The sequence below is a fragment of the Poecilia reticulata genome, chromosome 21 (genome assembly GCF_904066995.2).
Source record: "Poecilia reticulata chromosome 21, P_reticulata-male-v2, whole genome shotgun sequence".
NCBI classification, from domain to species: domain Eukaryota; kingdom Metazoa; phylum Chordata; class Actinopteri; order Cyprinodontiformes; family Poeciliidae; genus Poecilia; species Poecilia reticulata.
In genome coordinates, this window is record NC_088850.1 from 10125127 (window position 1) to 10150978 (window position 25852).

Consider the following 25852-nt stretch of genomic DNA (forward strand, 5'->3'; position numbering starts at 1 on the left):
ACCAGCAGGATCAGCACTGGAAATTGGAACTGCAATTACGGCATTTAGTACTGTTTTTATTGTGGTAATTTTGTAGGACTCAGAACAGTGATTGTAAACAGGGTATGTGTGAACACTGATTGTATGTTGTTTGATTTTAGACTGTAGAATAGTAGTGTCTGAAGTGTTTTGGTCGCTGCAGCCCCCCCATGCCTGTTGCTAACCGGGAGTCGGCTTAAATCTTCATAGAAGAAAATGTCATCCATGGAAAAAAAAATTCCTGAAACATTCTCCAATAAGCATGAAAAATCTAGGCTAAGTGCAAAGTTTGGGACAGAAGAAAATCCGAGTGTTTTCATGATTTGGAAGGACGTTTTTAGTACATTTGGACACATTAGAACACGTGATGCTCAAAAACACTGAATCCTGGACGAAAACCTGCTAAAGTCATAAAAATGACTTGAATTTGAGATGAAGGTTTGTTTTGGTCACAACAAACACATTGAAGTTTGAGATGTTAACATGCTAGAAAGACACCGAATCAGCCTTTTCAAATGACCCTGTTCACCTCCCTTTTTGTGTCATTTTGGACGTGATCAAAACATGGCAGCGGATGTGAGAGTTTCCAGTCTGATCTTTGAGCCGCGCTAAGTATGTTAGTGTGTGTATTGTCATGTATGAAGCGTAGAGTTTAAGCTGCGAGGGCCTCAGAGAACCAGGACAAAGAGGTGGATGAAGGGCCTCTGGTGAACCCGTTGAACCCTCTCTGCTTTGGGGTGACTGGGTGCAAAGATGCCAATGTTTGCTCCCACAGTAACCCGTCCAAAAGAGTGGAATATTTAAGTTTGTGTCCCTCAAAATGACTACTGAGACTTATAACAATATAACAATATACAGTACGCTCAGAGTGTGCTAATGAAATTCCTCCAGAGTGACCATAGTAATGAAGTTCACATCAAAGAGCGTGGTAGTTCGATGAAGCCAGGCGTTGTAAAAATAACAATACTGTCCAGAGTTTGAAGATAAATTATGAGTTTAATTTGCTTCATGAAAGGAACAACAAACTTGGTGGTAATGATTTACAGGGTTTGCATTCCTCAAAGAATGGAATAGCACAGAAAATATGGTTAGCATTGCTTGGGCCTTTTGCCTAAAATAACATATTTTCATCCTTCTTAGCATGTTGCTAATCTACCGTAAACATTTAGGTTTTAAGCCAGACAAAATGCATAAAAGTGTAGATTTTATCTTAAACGCTAAAAACACTTGAACGGCTTAAGATTAAAGAAAATGGGTCAAGACGGGGATAGAAATCATCACAAAAAAATTCTGGTATGCACTGCTCAGCACACTGTGCAGCAGCTGTGGGTTACAGTCTCTGTTTAGAGTTCATGTCCTGTTTCAGCCAACCACAAACACAGATAACAGCGGGGGTTTAGTTTCAGTCGCTTCAGCTGATTTATTACTTCACAGTTTGCTCGTTTTTTTTTTTGTTTGTTTGTTTTTTGTTTTTTTATCCTTGTATGTTTTAATTAATGTAAAACCCTGTAAATGACCCCTCAGAAATAAAACCAATTACTATTAGGAAATTGAAACAGAAACTTTGAGAGTAGGCTTTAATAACAGAAATGTCCACGCTTATATGCTCTTTCCAAGGAGTGAGTAGGATATGCAGATTTGAGCTGACGGAGCAGCATCGGGTTTGGCATCATCATCTCCTCCAGCAGTGATTAATGAGCTTAACAGAAGCATGCTTCTCTCACATAAATAGACCTGGGTAAACCTAATGTTTGCTTGTTACACACACACACGCACACACATGCACGCACCCCCCCCCACACACACACACGTCCAAACCCGCACAATGCACACACAGTATGTATGCAGCTTTAATTGTGTTGGACAGACTCATACATAAACTTAAACAATCCAGCAAAGTGGGTCAGGGGGTCATGGAACAAAAGCTGGGCTTCCAGACACCAGGATTTCAAAGGGATCCTTTGACATTGGGTTTAGAGGAAGTGAGGAAATCATAAGAAACGAGGGGGGAGGCTGTAAGGTGGGGAGTTGTCATTTGAAAAAAGATAAACTGCTTTTTTATCGCAATCATTCTTATGGTAAAGTCTTTTTTGTGTGTGTTTTCTAGAGTTTGCACGTTGACCTTGCATGTTTAAAGGTCGCATTTGCAGAGATGGTCACGTACAGGGCAGCAATTAGAGAAGAACATTTAAAGCTGAGGCAAGCTACTGCTTTCCTTCCTCTGGTCTTGAAACAGGAAGTCACGTGTTTCCTCGTGAGGGTTCAGCCTTTAGGGGCTTAAGAGAAGTTCGCTGCTGGTGGGGACTCTACATGTGCTTTTAGTGTGTTTGCAAAGGTTAGAATCTCCCCTTTGTCCTAAAACACACATGGAAGGCTTACTCAAAACAAAGGACAACTTTGCATGAGCAAAAGCATGTCAAAGACCTTCAGTGTGTTTGTGCTTCCCTTTCTCCAGCTGCTCAGCTGGTGTGCAGGCAGGCAGACAGAGGGCCGGCGGACCTGCAAGTGCTGACATCAGCAAAGGAGAAGAGACAAAAACAGGAGCATATAGGGGGAAAACGCACATGCACTCGGATAGAAAAAACTTTCTAGTGCTGGGATGATGAGTAGATTAGGTTGACTACTACTCCTCTTGTAAGTTCCTTCAGTCTCAGAGTAAATTTACTCACTCAACTAATGTCTGTTTCTACATTACCTGAACAGTAAAGGAAATTTTAAGAAGACGGGGTTAAAATGTTCATAGCTGATAATGTTGTTGTTGCATTCTGAGATTTCCAAATTAATATTTTCTGTCACTCTAGCCACTTTATATTTTCAATTTCCTTTCTATTGTCCTCAGTTTTGGCAAATTATTATCTGATCTCGCTTCATTCCGTCACGCTGCACGAGGTTGAAATGAGCACAGAGAAGAAATTTATTTTTAGGACAGTTGATAAGTCAATTTAAAACGGACTCAGACCAGATAGGATCAATGATGAATTGTGATGGTGGTGGTGGTGGTATAATGCTATGGGAATGCTTTTCATCAGCAGGGACAGTGCAGATGGAAGGTGCTGGACACAAGACAATCATTGCAGAAAATTTAGAGGTTGCAAAAGATTTAAGGCTGGAGCCACAGTTCACTTCACAGCAAAATAACAGTCCTAAGTTCACAGCAAGAGCTATAATGAAATAGCTTAGATCAAACCATAATTTTTTATGACTTCTCTGTCAAAATCTGGGCCTAAATTGAGATTTGAGAATTTGTGGCAAGACATGAATGAAACTGACCTATATTGCAAAAGAGAATAGGCAAAAATTTGAGACAAAGTGTAAAAAAGTCCAATGAGCCTTATATACTTATGAAAGATGTGCCTTCAGTAGCTTTTATAGCAACAACTTGCTATTTTATAAGAATCTTAATCTCAAGAAACCACTGCATAAATGGTCTTTTTTACAGTTCTAAAACCATCTGCAACCTGTAAAACTTATGTAGAGATGGCGTGTGAGCTGGTGTGTGCACTGTATCTGTTTTTAGCATCATGAGCATCACGAGCCCCCTGAATAGTAGTGGTGCCTCAACATTAATTTGCACCAGATGTGAAAGTCCACTGTTGCACCAGAACTCGACACGCATGCAAGCAGAAATTGGCATGTGACCAGGTCCGAGAGACTGGAATTACTCCTTTTAGTTGATTAACATGTTGATGTGGCATAATCTATCCCCAGGTGATTTCAGCTCACCTTCAGAGGACTGAATTGAAAGTTTTAGAGGTTATTAAACTGCAAACGTCAACAGACAGGAAGCCACCCACACTTAGTCCCCATAGGCATGGCTGCAGTCGAGCCCTGAGGTATCATGAGCGGAGTGTGTTGTGGAAACACTGGTTCAAAGACGCAGCAGATGTCAGTGTCAAAAACACCCGCTCACACGAAGTGGAGGGAGGGTCAGAGACTTGGAAAAAGCAAGAATCTCCTGAAATTTTGATCCCAAAAAGAATCCAGTTCATGTCATCCTCATGGTCAGTGCACATTCACCAAAAAGGCTTCATTACAAGAAGCACTCGTCGCTTTGGGACAGCACAGGACATCCCTGCTGGGTTTTATCAGTCCCAGTTCCAGGACACCGTGTCCTCAGGCTACGGAGCAACTGAGCCTGCCAAGAACATAGACGGACACACATAAACACACACACACACAGGCACGCAAGCAACTGAAAGCACTCAGTAAAGACAAAAGCGACTTCTCCACCGAGAGGGAAAAGCAGCTTGGCAAGGGAATTGAAAAGCAGCACGCTGCAAGAATCCTCTCATTTTTGTGAATTTAAAGAGTTGGAGCTGCACCACACCCAAACATTGTCCATTCAAAAAAATTTGATTTGTTGGACCATCTGCCACAGAATATTACAAATTCAAAGAAGCAAACTTAGAAACAGATTCTGAGAACCCAGATAAAACTTAAGTTAAAATACACTGTATTTCATAAAAATGTGGAGTAGCTCTATTTTACAGTAGAAATACTGTTCACAAAGCGACTGCTATAAAAGCTCGATGTTAAGAAGTTTATGACTAAAATGTAAATATGAGATTTGGAAGTCAGCGGGTAACTTTATTTTTCAGTTATACCGTCAGTTTCAATGGAGATTAGACTAACCCATCCATTTTCTTTACACCCTTGTCCCTTAGTGGGGTCGGGAGGGTTGCTGGTGCCTATCTCCAGCTAACGTTCCAGGCGAGAGGCGGGGTCACCCTGGACAGGTCGCCAGTCCGTCGCAGGGCAACACAGAGACGCAGGACAAACAACCATGCACACACACACTCACACCTAGGGACAATTTGGAGAGGCCAGTTAACCTGACAGTCATGTTTTTAGACTGTGGGAGGAAACCGGAGTACCTGGAGAAAACCCACGTATGGACAGGGAGAACATGCAAACTCCATGCAGAAAGACCAGGGCCAGGAATTGAACCCAGAACCTTCTTGCTGCAAGGCAACAGCTCTACCAACTGCGCCACTGTGCAGCCCGATTAGACCAACCTTCAGTGATATTTGAATCATATTATGGAAGACAAGCTGCATGCTTATCTGCCAGGGAGGCATCCTGCTGAACGAGTGACGATGCAAGGAATGTAGCGTGCTAGGACATGGAGGCTGGGCAGCTGAGCCGTTAGATAGGAATAATTAGAGCTGACCAACATGGACCAACTACAGAACTATTACGCATCTAAGAAAGGAGATTACGATGTTGTGGTTTTTCTTTTTTTACCATTTCAATACCACTATCTTTGGGCCTGTATAAAACTGGTTGCCATAGAGACTGAATACAAGCCAGAGAAGATATAGTGCTGACCAGGCTTGTCACAGCTTGCACTGTGCGCTGCTTGCACTAGATAGAAGATACTTGACAAGGGACACCCTCCCCACAACTATGTTTGGTCTGCTGTACCTTATTTTCACTGACCAGCATAGTGTAGTTCAGTCCCTATTTTGTCTCTTCCCATAAACCAACCCATATCACACTATTACTGGGCTGCCTTCAGTTGTAGGTCTATCAGACAATGGTACGGTACGGTTAGGGTGGAACTACTTGCGTCACACAATACAGTCCATTCAATGTGGGACAGAAAGATGTCACTGCTCGGGGCAAGCAGGAGACTTGGTAATGCATGTCACATGCATTACTATTTGGGTTGAACCCCAGGGTTGGAATGGGGCAAATTATCCATTGTCACCCAAGAAGCCTCAAAGAGAAAGATCGCTCAATAAATAAAATATCCTGCTTTTATAAATTTGAGCTTATGAGGACAGATGACAAATGAGGCCCTCAAATTAAACTCAATTTGGCAGAAAAAAAAAAGATGGAAATTGAAGGTGACAGAGAAGGACAAGAAGTAGAAGGAAAGAGAATACTCTGAATATTAGGACTAGCAGGGTGGCTACATGATTAATTACAACTCTGTATGATGGAAACAGCATGGAGGAGTGACAAGGTGCCAGAATCATTTATGATTATCAGTTAGCAACTGTTGATATTCCTGTAGGACAGTTTCCTTCAGGTAACATGTAATTCGTTTGAGAAACGAGTCTAATATCTGTCCGAAGACCCCCCAGATATGAGAGAAATGGAGATGTGAAGCAGAAAGATTTATTTTTGGCATTTAGAAAAGACTTTTACATCTTATCAGTTTACACAAGATATATCTAATCATCCTCTTTTTGGAGGAGTCCATCTTACAAACTCTTCCTCGTTTAATGCATCACAAAATCTAACAGGATGTAATCACCACTTGCATAATTATCAGAAAATCAAACTGAAAAGACAGCTTTGTACTGTTGTATGACATGCACAGCTGCTGTTTGCAGCGAACTTCTTATTAATGAGGATTAATATTGGTGATAATAGCAGTTTTCAGGGAATTGATGGCCATTTCTTTCTTTCTAACAATTTCCTGTTGCAATGTCTTTCTCAAGTGAGTGAGCAACTGAGTGAGAGTTTCCCCACATAAAGCATAATGTTACATCAACTCTTTTTACTATTATTATTGTTATGACTCAGCTTTTCATTGACTCATCAAAGCAGTTTTGTGAAAATGTATCTGCTCTCTTAAGCACATACTTCTCTCCTCAGTATTTGCCTTTTTGTTTGCAATCTGTATTTTGTATCACAGTGTAGGAATTTTGACTTCAGTATTATTTTTTTATGAACTGCACTGAAGTGTTTATGAGCATGAACAGTCTGTTAAAAGGTTTTGTCTCCATTTGTGGAAAACAGAAATAAATGGTGCATAGAGATGCACCAGTATGAAAATTTGGGCCAATGACCAATATTTACCAACATTACGACCACACCACTGACTTCACCATTCTTATATTATTCTTCAGTTAATAATGCAGTATGTAACTACTATTTTTAAAAAATGTTGTTTTTTACATATTTGTTACAACTATCACTATGTCATGACAGTATAATATGAGACAGATGATTTGTGAAAAAATAAAGCTCCTCCTCTTCCTCTCTGTGCTGCTATCGAGTAACACTCATAAGGGCATGATTGGCAGCACTAAGACCCACCTCCTGCTTCTGATTGGTTGCTTCTAGTTAGCACTGGGAGAAGACAGAGGATTGTTTTTTCTTTACAGATTATCTGTAAAGAAAAAACTGTACAGTACAGTAGGAGTACTGTACAGTCAGAACGTAGTGACAGTTTCAACGAATATGCAAAATAAAATGTATATTTTACAGTCTTACATACTGTAGCTTTAAACTCTCTACAGTCAAACAAGCACCGCAACCAAGAAACAAATGTCAACAAGATGGAAATAAATATTGGATGTTATACCCATTTTATTTATCTGATCCGATACCGATGCTAGTGCCGATATATTGTGCATCCCCAATAGTTCAGTTTTTAGTTCGAAGGCAATCTTAGAGATAGCATTCTAACCCTTTCCATATTGACAGATTTTGATTAATTTGTTTATTATCTGTTTTTTGAATTACCTTAGATAGAGGGTACTTTTTATATCTCTTAGCCTAACTTCATTTTGTCAGACAAGTTCTATTTATGAGGTCTTGGAAACGGAGGCTGGGGTGTGATTCAACTGCACAAAAATGTGAGTGTATTGCAGCTAATTTTAATTTGATACGGGGAGATATATGTTTTACATGAAGTTAGGTTGGTTGGATAGCAATGTGTCCTGAATAAATAAAGTCACAATTGTAAAGCTGCTTTTTACTCAGATCATCTTTGTCTAACATCAACATTTATTTGACCATGTGAAACTTTCCAGTGTGACAAAAAAGCAGAAACAAAAGGAATTTGTAACAGGATTTGTAACACAGTTTTTGCAGTAAGCTTGACAAATAAACACAAACACACCTTTGCACTTGATGTTTGTGTACATGCTGCAGCCCTGATTAAAACTCACTGACCTAGTGAAGCTACTCTAGGGTAACATGACTAGCAGGCTTTTTCAGTGACCTGCAACGATTGGCTGTTAGATGTGGGATGGGTCAGCCAACTCCCCCAACACCGAGCCAGCCTATTGGAGAAAATACAGGAGTGTACAAGGCGTTCTTTGAGCATGTGGCCTTACACAACAGAGTCCACACAAAATACAGGAACAGGCAGAGAGAAGTGGGAGAAAGGTAAAAGAGGCAGCAGATTTGCTTGGATTTAAAGGACCCCGTACTGTTGACTGTGACCGGGCCTCCTTTAAGATCTGAATTTGTTTACAAAAATTACGCAGCATGAATATAAACAGATGAAGGTGTAACCGAAGTCCTTCTGGCAACTTCCAGATCCCCATTCAGCTCATGCACATAAACACACGTCGGAGCGAGAGCGAGAGAGAAAGACACCGATCTGCTGGCTGGGAAAAGGCGCTCATGGTTGAAAAGAATGGAATGTTCTGTCTGCAGTCCAGAGCTTCAAGCAGCTGGAACCTGGATTCAGTGTGTGTTTGTGTGACTTTCTGAGCGTGTGTGTGTGTAAGTGTGTATGCAGGGTCACAGTATAAATAACCTTCCCCTCTCTGCAGCGTTAGCACAGACTTGCCAGGCGGTTTATTTATAAAACCGGCTTATACGTGTCAAAGACATGCGTGTTGTCTACACTTCTGCCCCAGGCCATAATTATGCTAACTTCTAGGCGCTTATGAGCAACCGCAAATTCAAGGAAATTTAACTTTTACATTTATACTCCACCCACCTTTTTCAAATTCTGGAAAATTATTATTTTACGTTGTACATGAGATAACATTTTTATGAAACACCAATCATTTTCATTCACAGGTTTATTTGAATGTGAGTGGGGTATTTTAATGGACTTTGGAGAGCAAGCATAATAATTGTTGTGTTATATTATTCAGAAATAACAGAAGATATATATAATGAGTTCAACTTTTAAACTAAATTATTCTTCATTTTAAAGTGCAATACTTTGTGTCCAAGCTTTACATGTGTTTAAGTTGACTTACTTTTGAGTAGGTATGTAAGGTGATGCCACATTAGAGTATGTGGCATCACCTTTGCCCTTTGTTGGTCCTTTTTATCTAAAACCACTTGGTGACAAGAGGAAGAGGTGTGTGTAAACAACAAACAAACGAGAAAAACAAAAGCATAAAAAGTACTGCAACATCACGACGTCTAACGCAGGTTAAATTGGTGTTAATCAGAAAAATACAGACTAAAAGCTATTACTATTTCTTTAGTTGAATCTATTAAAAATGAACAAATTACTCTGCTGAACAGTTTTGTAGCTCCAACAAATTTAGCTGAAAATCTGACATACAGTAGATAATCAACTGAAGCATGGTGCATTATTCAGGATGCAGGAGTTTTGTTTTTTATTGTAGATAGCTTTTTAGGCAGGAAATATCTTTTTTTTGTTTCATTGTTAACAGACTGCCTGAGGACAGAACAGAAAATAAGAGGAAAGATTGTCTAAGTCTATAGAAATACCTATTGAAAGACTTTCTAGAAAGTTCAAACAGGGTATTTCTGCATAATGTTTGTGTCTTTTTTTTATACTTCTGAGAAACCTTATTTTTATCATTTGCCCCTCCAACCCGTGTTAAATCATGACTGACACTGTGCTAAATGTCCGCTTGACCCCAGCAGCAAGCAGTCACTGTTGACATTAGACTCAGATTAGTGCTGGTTTACATAATGGCTGAAAAAGTGGGGTTATGTTTGACCAAGAATCAAGCACAGACACATGCACAGTCTGCATGTGGGTGGTTATGTACACCACCGGGCTCAGGCCACAGAGTTTGTCCTTTCAAAGCAGTGAAAACAGAATTAAAAGAGGTTAAGGTGTAATGTAAAAGATTGGTTCTGCAAGATTAGAGTACTTTAACCTTTCACCCAGTCCTGTTTTAGGCGATATCGCGCTGATTAAAATTCCAAGAGAGAGAACAAGCAGCACTTTCTTGGAATATAAATGAACAAATACATGTATTTTTCACCAGTTTCTAGCAGTAACTTTGGAGCATCAGGTAAACGGGAGGTGCGCGTTTTACACAGAGAACATGGAACCTTGGAAAGTGAAACTGGCCTGGTTCATATATGTGAGTTCAGATATGTGCTGTAGCTGGGTGATGAAACACACATGCAACACCACAGACACCCGCCCTTTTCTGTACTGCCTGGCTACATCAGCCAATTTCACTCCACCAATCACCACTGCTTGAGCCGGGATGGATACAACCAATTAGAAAGAGCACTAAGATTCATCTGGACCAATCAGAGAATACTGCTTGAGAACTACCTTTAGGAGGTTCATTACATTTACTGCACAAGCTCTCCTTAGACATGGGCTTAATTCTCCAGGAGGTCTTGCGATCCATTTGAAATGGTTTATTGAAAACATCCAAAGAGAGATTTACATAATCTGAGATATGAGTTCATTACACACCCTAATAAAAATCAGAGGTCACAGAAAAAAGGGAGGGAAAGGGATTCCTTGCGTGGTTGCTGACAGTGATTAATTGTTCCCACATGTTGCTGACTGACAAAAAGTCCTCTGTTCCCCTGAGCTTAGCCTGCAGCTGGTGGACACACATACAGACACACATTGCTGTCTCACAAAGCAAGTTCAGCTCTATCAGGACTCCCAGCCTTTAAAAATGTTACATAATATTCATAAGTAAAACATAAACTTATATAGAATAAAACAAACAATTTGCAGCTGATTACTACAATATAAACATCCCTCCAGCAGTCAGTGGTTGCTAACAGGTTTGCTATGATGAAAACATTTGAGCTTTGCTATAAAGGCACGGATAGGGGATATTTTTATGCTAGTTTGTACGCCGCAAAACATTTTTTAATTGTTTTCTCTGTGCTTTCCTAAACCTGTTCCAGTAAGTTTTGGCTGTAAGCTGTGTTTGTGTGTTGTTTAGCTCCTGTTGTTGCTTAGGAGCTATGAATCAGAGCTGCTGTCTCATTGTGCTGTTTTTATTAATGGGCTTTGGGAATACCCAGGAGGAGCTAGAGTAATAAAAATACTGTACCCTGTTCACACTGTGATGTACCATCAGCACACCAAGCACCATTCAGAGTTTGGTTCTGGATTTTAAAAAAAGCAAAACAAGTAGTTTTGTTCAATGAGATGAATCAAATTCACAAAATTTGTGATGTGTATTTTTGAGTTGTGTATCGATAATGAGCATAAGGTTTTTGCAATATGAGTACGTAGGAGGATATGCAGCTACCAGTGTTACTGTTCTCATTGCTAATATTTCCATCTCTTTATCTTGCATTCATCATCTTCTCACCTCCTCTTTCACAATCAGTCACCCTCGCTCTCACTTGGCACCAGATCCCCAGTTTAACACTGTCACCGTTCGTGTTGGTAGAAATCTCCTGTTTCTTTTTTGTCTCTTTTTTTTTTATCGCCACTCCATCACACTCTGTCCTGAAACATTCTGTTTGACATTTCAATGAAATATGTGGTCACAAAAAGAAACATAAGATCAGCATCTTTGTTGGACAGAGGCAGCGAGAAGGAATAAAAGGATGCAGAGTGAAGAGATTGGCAGGTGAAAGCTTGAAACATTGTTGCGTCTATTCCTCTTTTTTCCCCGTCTTAAAATATCTGCTTAGATCTTCCTGGTGGCTGGAAACATTTAGTCACAATGTGTGTCAATTCATGTGTGTGTTTAAAAAGCTTGGTAATGAGGCAGCTTTGTGTCACTCCTCTGGAGATGCTTTCAGAGGACAAACACGAGTCCCACTGGTATTTCCTTCTTCGCTTACCTCACTGCACAAAATAGACACCCACACACTTGGGGAAACGTGCATTCACCCACATGAACCATTCATGATTTCACACACAAGTTTAATGATTTGACAATGCGCCACACTGTTCACCGAGATGTCCTGTGTGAATAAGGTGCATTAGTTACGAAACATTGGACACGACTACTTTGCAGAGAGTCAAAAGTTCAGGTTCGTCTGCCAGCGTAGCATTCAGAAATGTAACCTAAACCCTCTGCACTCTGAATAAACTGCTTTTGACCGGAATAACTGCCCGGACCATCGTTCATAAACTCTTGCCTAGAAAGTTGGGATCGCTTTATGGAAAACAATGTTGGTATTCCCACAAACGCTTGAAAACAGCTCAGGCTTGCGCTGGTTTGAGCCCAGAAATCTGCTCTGTGTTCGGAAATAAAAATATACATAAGAAGAAAACCAAAGTGGGGGAAAAAAAAGAAAAAAAAAAAACTGGCTTGCATGTTGTGGATGGTGGTTGAGTTGTTTATATGGGAGGATTCAGCATAGCCCCAGAATCCCTCTGGGCCTATAAGAGCTATGTGTTTGTGAAACAACAGAGGGAGAGGGAACGGAAAGAAAGGAGATGGGGTTCAAGGGAAGGAATTCAAAGAGGCTCAGAGTTGGTTGTGATATTTAGGGAAAGCGTGTAAAAACACATCCACAAACATTTACGGACCTGGAAGTTGGAGTTTATGGCTGTGCAGTCACAGTTTCTGTTCCATAATTTTACTGTCCTGCTCGCTATGTATCGGTTTCTTCTCAGAAACCAGATGGCTGCTAGTGTTTGTGTGGGAGTTTGCATGTGAGGGAAGGGCGGTCCAGATGGACCTGTGCTTGAGTGTAATAGATCAGATAAAATGTAGCTAGAATGTCAAACACTAAATAAATGCCTGACTGGAGCTAAACATTGATATAGCCTTTAATTTGCTCTGAACCTAAAACTACTGGAAGCTACTTGTGATGTAAATTTGCTTCACACAAGGTTCTTACAAAGTTTGGAAAAGTCTGGATTTTGATGAAAGTATTTCTCAGGTTTGGATTAGCATGGGAATAGAGTATTTAGTCTTATCAGTATTTCTAAGTAAAAGTAGGAAATCTCTCAAATTTGGACGTCAGAAAAGTGCAGGAAGTCCTGTGCATGGAAACACTAACAGAAAATACCACTTGAAAGACAAACGACCAAGATAAAGCAAATAACCAAACGTGTTGTGAAGTTGGGAAAGAGTTATGCCAATAGTTTTGATTATTTTTCCATAGTTTGTGTTTCCACAAGCTGATCAGAACTTGACACATCTTGGGAGAAGTGCTAAAAGCAACGCTGGCAGAAAGGCTGATGACAACTTTCCCGCAGAAAAAAAGACGGTCATTTACAACAGCGTCAATGTCAAGTATGAACAAATGTCCAGCTGAACACTGTGTGTGTAAGCGTTGTCAACAGCAGAAGCATTTCATGTATCCATACATCTGTACCTTGTGAATGAAACTGTTGATCATTAACGAGCTGTGTCATGTGCACCAAATCCTCCACAATGAGGCTTTTGGGCTTTCACAAGAAATCATAGTTCATGAGCACACACCAGCTGAAATTCACACCCAAACACCCATGATCTCACAAACAGAAGCTCTTTGTATGTGTCATTCATAATCCAAGAGACGATCAATTATAGTCTCTCTTTTCTGTTATAGCAACAGTACAATGCTGCAGCAGGAACAATGCAGCGCAGTGAATCACTCCACATTAATGTGAGCTTGTGTGTATTTGACGAGCAACTGAAACAATAAGCTTTTGGGTTTGCTTGTATGTTTAGTCATGCTGAGGGAGTGTGTGTCTGTGTGTGTGTGTGTGTGTTTGGAGGTGTTGGGGGATGGGTTATGGATCTGTGTTCTTAAATGTAATGCGAGCTATTCATTAAAAGTTGTGGGCAAAGACTGGAAAAAAACCAATCAATACCGTGACGAGACCTCGGTGTAAACATACATCCAGATGAGACAAGATTTTATCAATATGTTTGCAAACATAAAATAATAATTTAACAAGTTATTGATTAGTGAAATAAAGAATCAATAAAGAATAGCAAAGTCTAGTGCAGGTTTGAATATTGCATACATCTCTTATTCTAAGAAGGTTCTAACACCGATAAAGATTTCAAAATGTCACACCGTGTTTGAAGAATCTTAATTCAAGGTCAAATTATGCAGTTCAGGTTTCATCTGTTCATTTTAGACTTTGCCCCAGAGATCATCAAACACGATCTGAATCATTACAACACTGTAAAACAGCGCTTTCATTTTAGACGAAGGTTTCCAGAGCATCTGTTGCATCGTCAGCACCTAGCTTGATTCCCTCTTCTCTGTCACTCTCTCCACATTTCCAAATGAAAATGTTGCCAGAAATAATGTAGGTATTGGAGACACAGCCAGTCAAGTCTTTATTTCTCAACTCTTTCAAGGCAACAATCCAAGAACTACAGTACTTCCTTTTAAACCTCAAAATAAGAGTCTTAAATATATGTGTAGGGTGTCAAGCCTAAAACACTTACCTTCACTACAAAACCCACAATAGTTTATGTTTATTTTTCAAGGAGATGTTATTTTGAAAAAGCATGGTGTTTTAACATCCCGATATCTTGTGCCATTTCTGATAATGATTATTAGAATTGATTGTTTGATTATAGTTTGATTATTTGTTTTATGGAAGGTTGCCTCACTTTTCTTATTAAAATCTCTTTCTTTGTTCTCGTTTCAGAACTCCATCCGGCACAACCTGTCTCTCCACAGTCGTTTCATCCGTGTCCAGAATGAGGGAACAGGAAAGAGTTCGTGGTGGATGATCAACCCAGAGGGAGGAAAGGGAGGCAAGGCTCCACGGCGCCGGGCCGTCTCCATGGACAACAGCAACAAGTACACCAAGTCTGCTCGTGGCCGTGCTGCTGCTAAGAAGAAGGCCGCCCTGCAGGCTGTGGCTGCTGCAGCTGGGGAAGGCGGCGGAGACAGTCCGTCAGGCCCCTCGAAGTGGCCGGGAAGCCCGACGTCACGCAGCAGCGAGGAGCTGGATGCTTGGACAGACTTCCGCTCCCGAACCAACTCTAACGCCAGCACGCTCAGCGGACGCCTCTCGCCAATCTTAGCGAATCCCGAGCTGGACGAGGTGCCTGACGACGAGCCTCCTCTCTCGCCAATGATCTACTCCAGTCCTGGCAGGGCGTTGTCTCCTGGAAACACCAACGGGAAGGCCGTGCCCGCTGAGCTGCCTCGTCTGGCAGATCTGGCAAACACAATGAATCTAAATGATGGGATCGCACAAGATCTGATGGATGATTTTCTGGATAACATCAAGCTCGTACCAACCACCTGCAGCCAAGCCATGCAGAATGGTTCCTCAGGGTTTAGTTTTGGGTCCAAGCCCAACGGGATAGGGTCACCTTCTTCCACTTCATCTCCACCCTCCAATAACTCCTCTAACGGAGGAGGCAATAGCTACAGTAACTCCATCTTTAGCCCTTACACAGCAGGCTCCTCCTTACGTCCATCTCCCATGCAGACCATCCAGGAGAATAAGCAAACTTCATTTTCCACAACTGGCATGTCTCACTTTGGCAGCCAAACACTACAAGATCTTCTTAACTCTGACAGCCACAATCACAGTGACGTCATGATGACCCAGTCTGACCCATTAATGTCACAGGCCAGTGCTGTTGCCATCATTTCCCAGAACTCCCGTCGAAATGTTATGGTCCGTAACGATCCTGTCATGACTTTTGGGACCACTGGTGGACTCCAGAGTAGCCATAGGGAGATGCTCCAAACTAACAACCACAACCAGAGCACCATGAGGTCTTTGAACGGAGATCTGAACCTCGCCAACGAGGCAAACACTCTGGCTAGCGTCAAACAACAACTTCTACTGTCACCAATTGGTGGAAATGGAACGTCCTCCATGCAGATTGACACCTCCATCTTTCTAAATGGCACGGCGAGCAGCAGCGGCGGGTGTCAGGACCGCTTCCCGACAGACCTGGACCTGGATATGTTCAACAGCGGCAGCTTGGAGTGTGACATGGAGTCCATCATTAGGAATGATCTGATGGATGCTGATGGTCTGGATTTTAATTTTGAGTCACTGGCCAACATGAACGGAGTCAGCAACTTCACAACCACCAAGCAGAGCTGGGTGCCTGGTTGAGACAGAAGAAGAGAAGGTGAGTTTGTCAGAGGTTTGCCTATAAAAAAAGCATATAGCTGTCTTTCTGTGTTTTTAAGTTTAAATCCATGTAGAGTGAACTGCTCTGACTAATTAATTCTCATACAAAATCACAACAGGCCAGCCTTCAGAAAGTAATCTAATATGTCACTGGGAAAAGTAACCTTTTTTTTATTTATCAGAGGGCTTTTGCATTTAAAATAATTGAAATATATTTCTAATTCTGTAATAATTTGACGCTGTACCTGTGCCATGTCAACAGCTTAGTGATGTTTCTGTGGAAAGTCAACTTTAGCAAACAGGAAAGCTAGCTTTTACAGTTTTAGAGCTTCTGCTCCACCATAATTTTCAGCTGCGACTGTGGCTCACCACAAGTGTTGTGAAGAGGAGCATTGCAAACAGGTGCTTCATCAAGTTTGAAGCAGGGTTTGTTGCAGCTGGGTGACATTTTTTTTTTGTGACCCAAAAACAAAAATGCTTCCCTTTAAAATTCTGTTCCTGCACTTTGCACCCACAACCCGAGGTTAAAGGGAAAATTCAGAGTTTTTGAAGTCAGTCTAGTCTGTATCTAACCGTCAGTCGATGGCGTTCATTCTCAGTCTGGAGATGTTTTAAAGATGTTTTAATGGATGCTCACAGCTAGAGTGAGTGGTTCAAGTAGGTACAAATAGATTTAATTTTTAAGGTCAAAAATGTCCATCCCAGATTGAACATTATTTTCTAAACCTATAACCCAGTGTCGTAACCGCAGTAGAAATGTTATTTATAAGGATGTTATTATCCAGTATTTGATCAGGGTTCTATTTTTATATTAATTCCTGATTCTGATACACTTCTGTCCGACATGTTTTGAAAGATAAGGCTGTCCTGGAGAGATTGTTAGTCCACATACTGTTGGGTTGCTGAACATAAAATCTTTCCGGATTACAAAAATATATTGTAAAGTTGAGAAAGAAAAATAATTGAAGGAATAAACTTCAGTATTAACAGTAAAAATTTTTCAAAATTATCCAATGACTGATAACAGCATCAGAACCGTGTGGCAGTTTTAAAAGCGCTAATTTGCAGACGCAAATTGTATTTTGAAATTTGGCTGATTGGTCTTTTTCTAATTGAAATACTTGACTTTATGCAGAAATACTGAAGGCGTAATGACTTTGTTGTCTTTATCTCTGCAGGTCTGACTTACGTGGTGCAAGAGGAGATCAGACAGAACCTCCCCTTTTTGCCAAACCAGCCATCAGCACAATGTAAAATGCAAACCCTGTGTTTACAGAAGCAGACTTCCTCTCACGAGCTTTACCTTCGCTCCCACACTGGTGAACCATGAACGACCTGACTGACTTTAAAGATGCTGCACATCAGCCCACAAATCCTCCTGTGAAAGAAAAAAAGCATTGTAAAAAAAAACAAAAAAAAAACACAATCACAACAAGCTTACTAAAAAACAGTTATGCAATTTTTCTTTGACGTCCAGTCAGGAGACACTGCTTATCAGAAATATCTTCAGGTGGAATTAAAGGACTAAAGGTTAGGTGAAGACATAAGAAATCGTGGTGCAGTTGTTCCCACTAAAGACAAAAAAAAAAGTCAAGACAGGACGTGGGATGTTTTACGTTTAAAAGAAATCCATCTATTCTTAGTTATTTTATCTGTTCACTGTTTGTGTGTTGTTGTTTTTTTTGGCGTTATTCTGTTTTATCAAAAATGTTTCTGGATCGATCATGTCTGTATAAACAAAAAAAACACAGTTGGTGTGTTGGTGAAATGAAGAGAATTGGAGGGACTTGCTGGGTGGTTGTGCACACACTTTTTGCAGGCACTCACACAGACAAACTGACACTTTGCGGAGACCTCAGAAACCTTCAAAGTTGAAATTCCTTAAAGTTTATGCCATGCACTTACTGTTTTTGCTTGAATTTAAGTAACTTTAGCATAATAATCAGCTAAAACTCACATCATATGATTCATCCCTGTGTACACCAAAGTGTGCATAAAGAAGGAGAGAAGTTGTTGTTGTAATAGCTTCTGGGGAGCTCTGTTGGGCTAGTTTATTGCACCCCAAGATGTAGCCAAAATGAATACTTGTATCCTATAGTTGTGAACATTTCCACACCACTACAGGTGCTATATGAACAGTGTTGAATCTTGTCCCGAGAGGAAAATGCACCTGTTGTTTTACCTGCTTTTTGTTTGGTTCTGCTTTACCTTCGACTGGCGGGATCCCCGAGCTGCAGCCACATGTAGCGCAGCCAGAACGAAAATCACAGAAAGATTTTTTTGTTGTTGTTGTTTTTAGCCTCATTCCTCTAGAAACCACTTGGTTCTTGAGTAAAAAAAAAAAGACAATAAGCTATTTCTGTATATTGCCAAATTCACTTGAAACAAACAGTAGGGTATGCTGGCAGCCAAATCGCACACACACGCACACACACACACCCATACACACGTATATATTTTACATATACAGAAAAAATCTATAAGCAGGGATCTGTGTTAAAGCTCTTCTCATCAAGCAGATTGCAGGGCTGGTTATGCATACACACAATCACTCAGGGGGGAAAGGGAGGCTTTCCAGTCACATTGTAATGGTATTACTTTTAAAATTTCTTGATAATACAACCTAATACTCTGTGCTTGTGAACTTGTAACCTGTGAACTTTTGGTCGTTGAGATGAAGCGTAGAAGGGAGGATAAATGTCAGGATTATTAAGTCACGCATGTCTTGTTATTTTATCCTTACTTTTTTGTTTGTTCTTTGCAGTTTTTCCTCCTCATGTTGAACTCATGATAGACACACACACACACACACGCACGCACACGCACACACACACACACACACACACACACACACACCTCCTCATGGACACGCCTGGTGCTCCTGCAGGTGATTTCTTGTATCTCCCGACTTACGTGTCGATTTTGTGTGTGCGTTTATTTACCGTGTCGATTTCAGTTGGGTTATTCTCACAAGGATGTGTAATATCTCGTGGTGCATACAGCACTGTTGGACTGTATGCATGTACGTCTTTATGCATCATGGATTGTGTGACAAATGCATATAATACTCGCTGTTTTGTCCTTATATACTCATTTTAGTACTTGATCCTTGGGTTTTTGTGATACCTCTGTAGTTGAAGAAACATGGAACAACGTTACGCGCCGGATAAGTGGGAACACTGTTACCAGCGATTTAACTGTTGAACCTTTTTCTTTTTCTTTCTTTAAATGGTCGGAAGCGCCATTGTTGTAGCATCTGGAAACCGTGATACCCCTTTCCTGTTTCGGGGTAGTGACATGAAGTGTATTCCTTGCTTTGTATAATAGTGTACAGATTTGTGTATATCATTTTGAAGCAGACGCGTCGGTGTGCATGGTTGGCTAAAAGAGCGGCTGTGCTATCTGAGGTTTTAGTGCATGGTTTAGCTTGACCCTTCAGGATGTTCCGTCCCTTTAAGAATCATAATCCTCCATTGAATCCTATGTTTTTGCACCCAAATACATTTTTCTGTGGCATAAAACCCAAGACTTGCATAGGAACTCTTGCATCTTCTTATCATTTAATATGTTTATAGCCAAAGTTGCTCTCTTAAAGTGTACACTCCCCTGTTAGACAGGCAAGTTTTTGTGATGTAAAAAATGACACCATGACAAATAATTTCTAAATTTTTTCCACATATGTGATATTCATTCATATTAGAAGCTACAATAACACAGTGACACAAACAAATATTTTTGCTAAAACTTGATTCCACAACATTTGTCTGTGTTGGAAAATTTCTCTTAACATCTCTCTGGCAATACTTTTTCATTTGAATTGGACAGGAAATACAGGACATTATATATGGAAATATGTTACATTATTTTTAAAAGTCCAGTTTACTTATATCACAAAACGCTGATGTATCACAGCACTTCTGAGAGCCACTGTACATGCATATACTCTTACATGCGTGTCCAGGATGAGCCTCCCTTTTTAACATCCTGCCTGGTGCGCTCACTTACCAGCTATTTAGAGCTTTAATGTACTAAAAGATGGAATACTTTTAGCACATTAAAAGTATTCCATCTTCAATCGCTTGTCTTTGCAGGGAGAGACTAGATCACCGGCTAATTGTTCAAAATTCATCTGCACAGATTGACACTGACAAGGTAGATCTCGGGAACGTTCTAATCCTTTCTTGTGTAAAGATAGGTTATTGATCCCAGATTAACTGCAACTCTCAATCCAGAACAGGTGTTCCTGATCTTTTTTTTTTTACAGTGGAGCTGTAAAAAATATATATATCACACAGTTGTTCGATTCATTCAAGCGCAGTGTTCAGTTTGCATAAGTATGTCACATCATCTGCTGAAATCAAACTAATACTGCACAATATTACCACTAGATACCTTAACGACCTCTGGAACATCAACCTTTGCATCATTGTCTCTTAGTAAGAAGCCCGGGACAGCTCCTTGTTCTCACACACACATCTTTGAACTTTGCCCTTTATTAATCTTGCTTCTTCTCAAACTCAATGTTATGGCTATTTTACCTGTGTATCCCCCTTTTTTTTAATTGTAATCTAGTTTGTATAAGAAATGGTGCGCATGTAAATAAAGCTTGGTGAGGCTCCACTGGTGTGTTCTTGTCCTTCGTTTATTTTTCTAAAATGGCACCTTCCAATTTCAGTGCGCTCTTTTTCCAATGGAAGTATAAGTCATAGTTTTGCCAAAATGGTGTACACATTTGAATGTTGCGTATTTTTACATCTGTTTTGCGAAATATATAGTTACACATTTTATTAGTAATAAGCTCAATTACATAAGCATTCAGTAGTATTGCTATTCAGCTGATTAACTTCAAATGGATGTACAGACTTCATCAGACTTTTGTGAAGCTTTAAAAGGAAAGATCTCTTAATTTGATTACTAAGTAATCTAAGGGTAAAAGGAGAGCGGGTTTGAAGTTCTTTGTCCCATTTGTTCTTTTTCCAGATGAGGAGCCATTAGGATCAGCCTGTGTTACTTTTAGGAAGTAGGAGGAGGCAACAAGTTGTGTCCAGTTCAGGCTGGATGAGTTCAGCCCAGGTAGGACTTTGCGTTAGTACAACAGCAGGTAAAAGAAAAGGTTATGTGTAATGACAGGGGAACAGTCTCTCTGGAGTTTGCACTAAAACATCACTTCTTGAGATTGATTACAGCCACAGAAACATGCAATGCTGATGAAAACAAAATGAAGGATTTTCAAAGAGGTGATCAGACTTCAAAACTTCACTCCATAGGTCTCTCTTACTGTAGGGCAATCGTAGACGGAGATGTTGACCCTAAACTTCAACAAAGAGGCTTTTACCACACAAAGCTTCAGGAAGTCCTGAAAATGATAATAGCAATAAAGATGACAAAATCCTCCTCTTTCTCATCATTGTGATAAAACGTAATAATTTTCCATCATATAAGGAGGTATTTCTTGATTTAATCTGTTTAATCTGCAAACAAACTCCAGCTACAGACACATTGAAACTCAGTCTCCAGGCTCGGCTCAACCTGAATGATGATCATTTCATTCTGACTCCCACTAAAATAGGAAATGACCATCTGACCCTCAGATCCATTCCCTCAGTCTGAAACGGATCCGAGAAACATTTTAACCCGACATTCAACTGGGAGATGTTGAAGGGGATTTTTGCCTGCAGTCCACTTAAATTCAGATTAACTCTATTCACATACTCTCCATTCCTTTGCCATCTGTCAGCCCACGGCTTCCTAACTGATATGTTTTGTTTTGTTATTATGTTTTAAGTTCCAGCATTAGCTTTACCTGTCGAATGCCAGACATGTCTTCCGTTCTGGTATTGTATTAATTCAATTTTGAAGTAATTGTCATAGATTTCCTCGTTTTTGTCTGGCAATGAGTTACGTCTGGCTCTTGTATTTTCTAATGAAGCTTGTACAGTCCCTTACTGGTTGTGCAGGCATGTATTTTGATATGAGCTGCAGCAAAAGCCTGCAGATGAAATGTCCCCTGATGACATTTTACTTTTTTTGGAGACTTCTTTTAGCATCTTGTAGTCTGCTTTGTGAGTTATCTTCTTTACCAGACCTGTGGATGTTAGCGGTTACTCTGATATTCTCCACTTGTAGATTACGGTTCATACATGTGAAATTCTCTTTTCATTTAACGAAGGTTATCACTCTCAGTATAACAGACATATAATGTGACCGAGCGTGATTCTCGCCATCATACTTAGCAATAATGTCAGTGTTTAGGTCTTTAAATATTGTTAAAACTGATATTAAATGTCAGTTTGTTTCCTTCATAATTTCCTTACGCCTTTGAGCTTCTGTATAATTTTGACTCAGTGTGGATAAGAAAGATGCACAATAAATAAAAACCGGTGCACTCAGTTGTTTGTTGAAGATTACCCTGAAAGAGGAATGATTAAAAAATCATTAAAAGATTGGCTTTATACAGTTAGGTATGCCCCTGATGAGTGCATGTAAACTTCTTGAAAGCACTGTAGGTACAAGAAGTACTGACATTTCACAAATGCCACAGGATAACAATATTCCCATGTCATTTTTTTTTCTTTTCTTTTTTACATCTTGCATGTCTTACATGAGGAACATAAATCCCCTCCTGTGTCAGTATGGGGAGATCAACACAGCTAAAGAACTTCATGTTCTCTTCAAGTTCCTGGAAGTCTTCTTGCACAATGTTTGTTTTGTATGAGGCTGCCTTAAGTGAGAGCAGACGCACAGCAATCTCCTGATACCTGACACTGGGCTGGGTACTTTTCCTGCTTTGTAGCAAAACATACAAGAAAGGCGAGGGGGAGGGAAGGAGGTCGGAGACGAAGTGTTGCATGTCTGAAATGTCCCTCCACGCTTCCACACCAGACATCAACACAGGTCACATGCTCTGGCAGTCTTATCCCAGCAACCCCCCACCCCCCTTCTCCTTCTCACTTTTCATCCAAAAGGTCAAAAGGCCATATTTACCCACAACCAGAGGTCAAGCGTCGTATCAGAAACAGATCATAGCAGATTACTAGCTAAATTTAATCATGTAAATATGTATTGAGACTATTTTTCAGGGGATTTTATGAGAACAAAAATGGCTTTCATCTTGGAAAAAAAATGTCTTTCATTTTCAAAGGAATCAATATAAAGAATGCTAAATTGAGTTCTGGCTTTGGTGCAGTGGATGTCCACCAGTGTGAGCTACTAAATGCTAAAAACAGATATTTCTAATAGGTGTTTACTTTGAGAACTAAAATGCTCTGTTCATTTTGAAGTGCTTGGACGATATGAACCATAAAAATCAGTAGCAATACAAGTAAACCAAAAATGATAAACAGGCACACCTACCCAATTTTACATCGTCTAAGTGTTAGATCTAAATTAGAATTTCACAACAGAAATTAATGTCCAAAAACAATTAGTGAGGGCTTTTTTGTATTTTTTTTATTTATACCAATAAAGATGACAAAAGTATAAACATCTTGGTTTTGTGTTTCCAGCTTTTCATAATTGCTCTACCACTGCAAAGCAAGTAGGACAGAGAATATCGGCCCAGAGTTTACACTGAGAGTCTCCAGGAGTATTTCCTAACAATTGGATTCGTAACACAAGTTTATGCTGTCCAAGAGCCAACTAAAACTATCTTAGAAGTATATTTGGCAGCAGTGGAGGCATTGTGTCATCTTGTGAATAATTAGACACTCTTGGCATTCCTTTTTTTTCCTCTTTTTTTTGGCAACAACATCATGTCCAACTGGTTCAATAGGTAGTCTAGTGAACTGCTAATTACAGATTTCTGGAGAAAAAGCTCACCTTTGTGGTAATGTGTCCACAAATAGACATTTATGAATCTCTGAATGTCATTAAAAGGTGTTTGGGGTTCATCAAATTGGGGTTAAATAGCCTGACTTCAGAATCTGTAGAAAAGATACATTTAAGCAGGACTGAAGAATAAAAAAATAAAATTTTTAACATCCTCTTCTGGGTTAAATAAAGTCAAAAACTAGGTATCTTTGAAAATACCTTTCATTGACAACCTGCAGATTAGAAAGACAACGCTTTGTTTTCTTTCTACAATGAAATAACAAATACATTACATTAGTTTTTATCATGTGAGAAGAAAGTAAAACCCCCCACTGGATGTAATGTGAAAACCGGTTTATCTCAATGTTCTGTACCCTTGTTGAGATCTGTGTTTTGAAGCTTCGCAGGTCGGTGCTCACTCAGTCCTCTTGACCTCATCGCGTGTTCGATTTTTCTCTGACATGCAACCTCAAGAGTGAGGCTTCACAGAAGGACATGAATTCAATCAGAAACAGTGACAGAAACCATCTTAAAGACTAAAGAGGGTCCACTACAGCCACTCAATATGTGGAATATGAAGCAACAAATGTAGAAATAACTGATAAATTCTCTGTTTTCTTGTTTGTTTTTTCAGCAGCCCTTTAAGGGAACAAAGGTTTTTCTTCAATTAGACAAACAAATAAGTCTTTGTACAAATCCACTGATCCTGTAGTGGTCAACTCAAAATACCTCAAAATGCTTTAAAACTGAAGGAAGGAGTTTTGCTCAAGTTCAAAGAGTAAACCACATTTTAGCGGCAGCGCCCAGTCAGCTGATATTCTGACTCACATATCTGGTTTGGCTGCAGTCACACGTATTTTCATGAGGTCAGCAAGGTTACTCCATAGCTGGAAACTCCCTCGCACTTATCTCTTTTTTTTTCTTGCTTGCTTTTTGTTTTCTTTTAGTGACAGCCCTTCATCCAGACGTATGACTCTTACATTTTTTAGCAAAGTGATGTGCATTACTCATATCCAAAACAAAAACTAAAACAGTAGAAAAATACTAAATTTGGCTTCAAATGTTCACGCCTTGTTCAGATTTAGAGTGGTTATTTAAAGATAGAGCATATATTTGACCTGTTTTTTGGCCACGCTTGTTGTCTGACTGAATGGTTTCATGGCAGGTCATAAATAAATGACTGCTGCTCTTTGTTTGCGCTCCATCTTTACCTCCACCCACATATCCAGGGTTTTATTTGCCTCTGCCTTGCCTCGTGTCAGTCGGCTTATATTTTATAAATGTCCCCTTTGTTTTAACCCAGGAAGCAGCAAACCTGCACTCTGATGTAGCAAACGAGAAAAGCAATTAAGTGTTTTCATGTGATCGGGTTGTTTAATCTGCACACTGTCAAGAAAAACGCAACGTATGCATCATGTTACAGTGTGCTTAAAGAAATGTGTGCTTAAATTACCTGGAGTGCAACACTTAACTGTGCACATCGTCAGCCATGTGAGAATTACTGTCCTCACGTGTGTCTCTGGTTGATTTATATGTGCATTGAATCATAACTCCACGTGCTGTGCTTTAAGAAAAAACAAAAAAACATTAATACTCTTGACATTAAATTTTTTTGTGATTATACGTTACCATCACAACTTCCACGTAGCTGGATTTTATTGGTGTTTTTAGTGGCAGACCAACTAGAAGTAGTGCAAGACTGTGAAATGAGATTAAAATCAAAATTATTTTCCAATAAAAAGCTGAAAACAGTGGCATCCATTTGAATATAGTCACTTTTACTTTGATACTTTGATAAAGTAGAGCTCACCTGTGTGTAGGATGAATGTACTTATTCCTTGAGGATCCACCAAAGAACCTTAGTGCCACACCAACAGAACTGAAAAAAAAAACTATAAAAACTATATTTTTTACATTGTGCAGGGTCTTCAACCATTGAAGATACATTCTATGTATGGCTTTAAATGACTTTGACTGTGTTTACAGTCAAACTCTGTACACAAGATTCCAGCAGGCTACAAATATCTGCTGCTGCCTAGTTGTGCAAAACAGAGGAAAATTTAATTA

At 39.9% G+C, this 25852-nt stretch overlaps 1 protein-coding gene across 1 annotated transcript in view; it reads left to right on the forward strand.

Moving 5' to 3' along the window:
• foxo3b (forkhead box O3b) overlaps window positions 1-20596 on the forward strand; it is a 40923-nt gene extending 20327 nt beyond the window's left edge. Inside the window, exons 3-4 of the mRNA XM_008397655.3 lie at window positions 14522-15974; window positions 17155-20596. Of these exons, the coding sequence (XP_008395877.1) occupies window positions 14522-15958 (1437 nt within the window). The 3' untranslated portion in view covers window positions 15959-15974; window positions 17155-20596. The remainder of the gene's footprint in view (window positions 1-14521; window positions 15975-17154) is intronic.
• Window positions 20597-25852: the final 5256 nt, after the last annotated feature.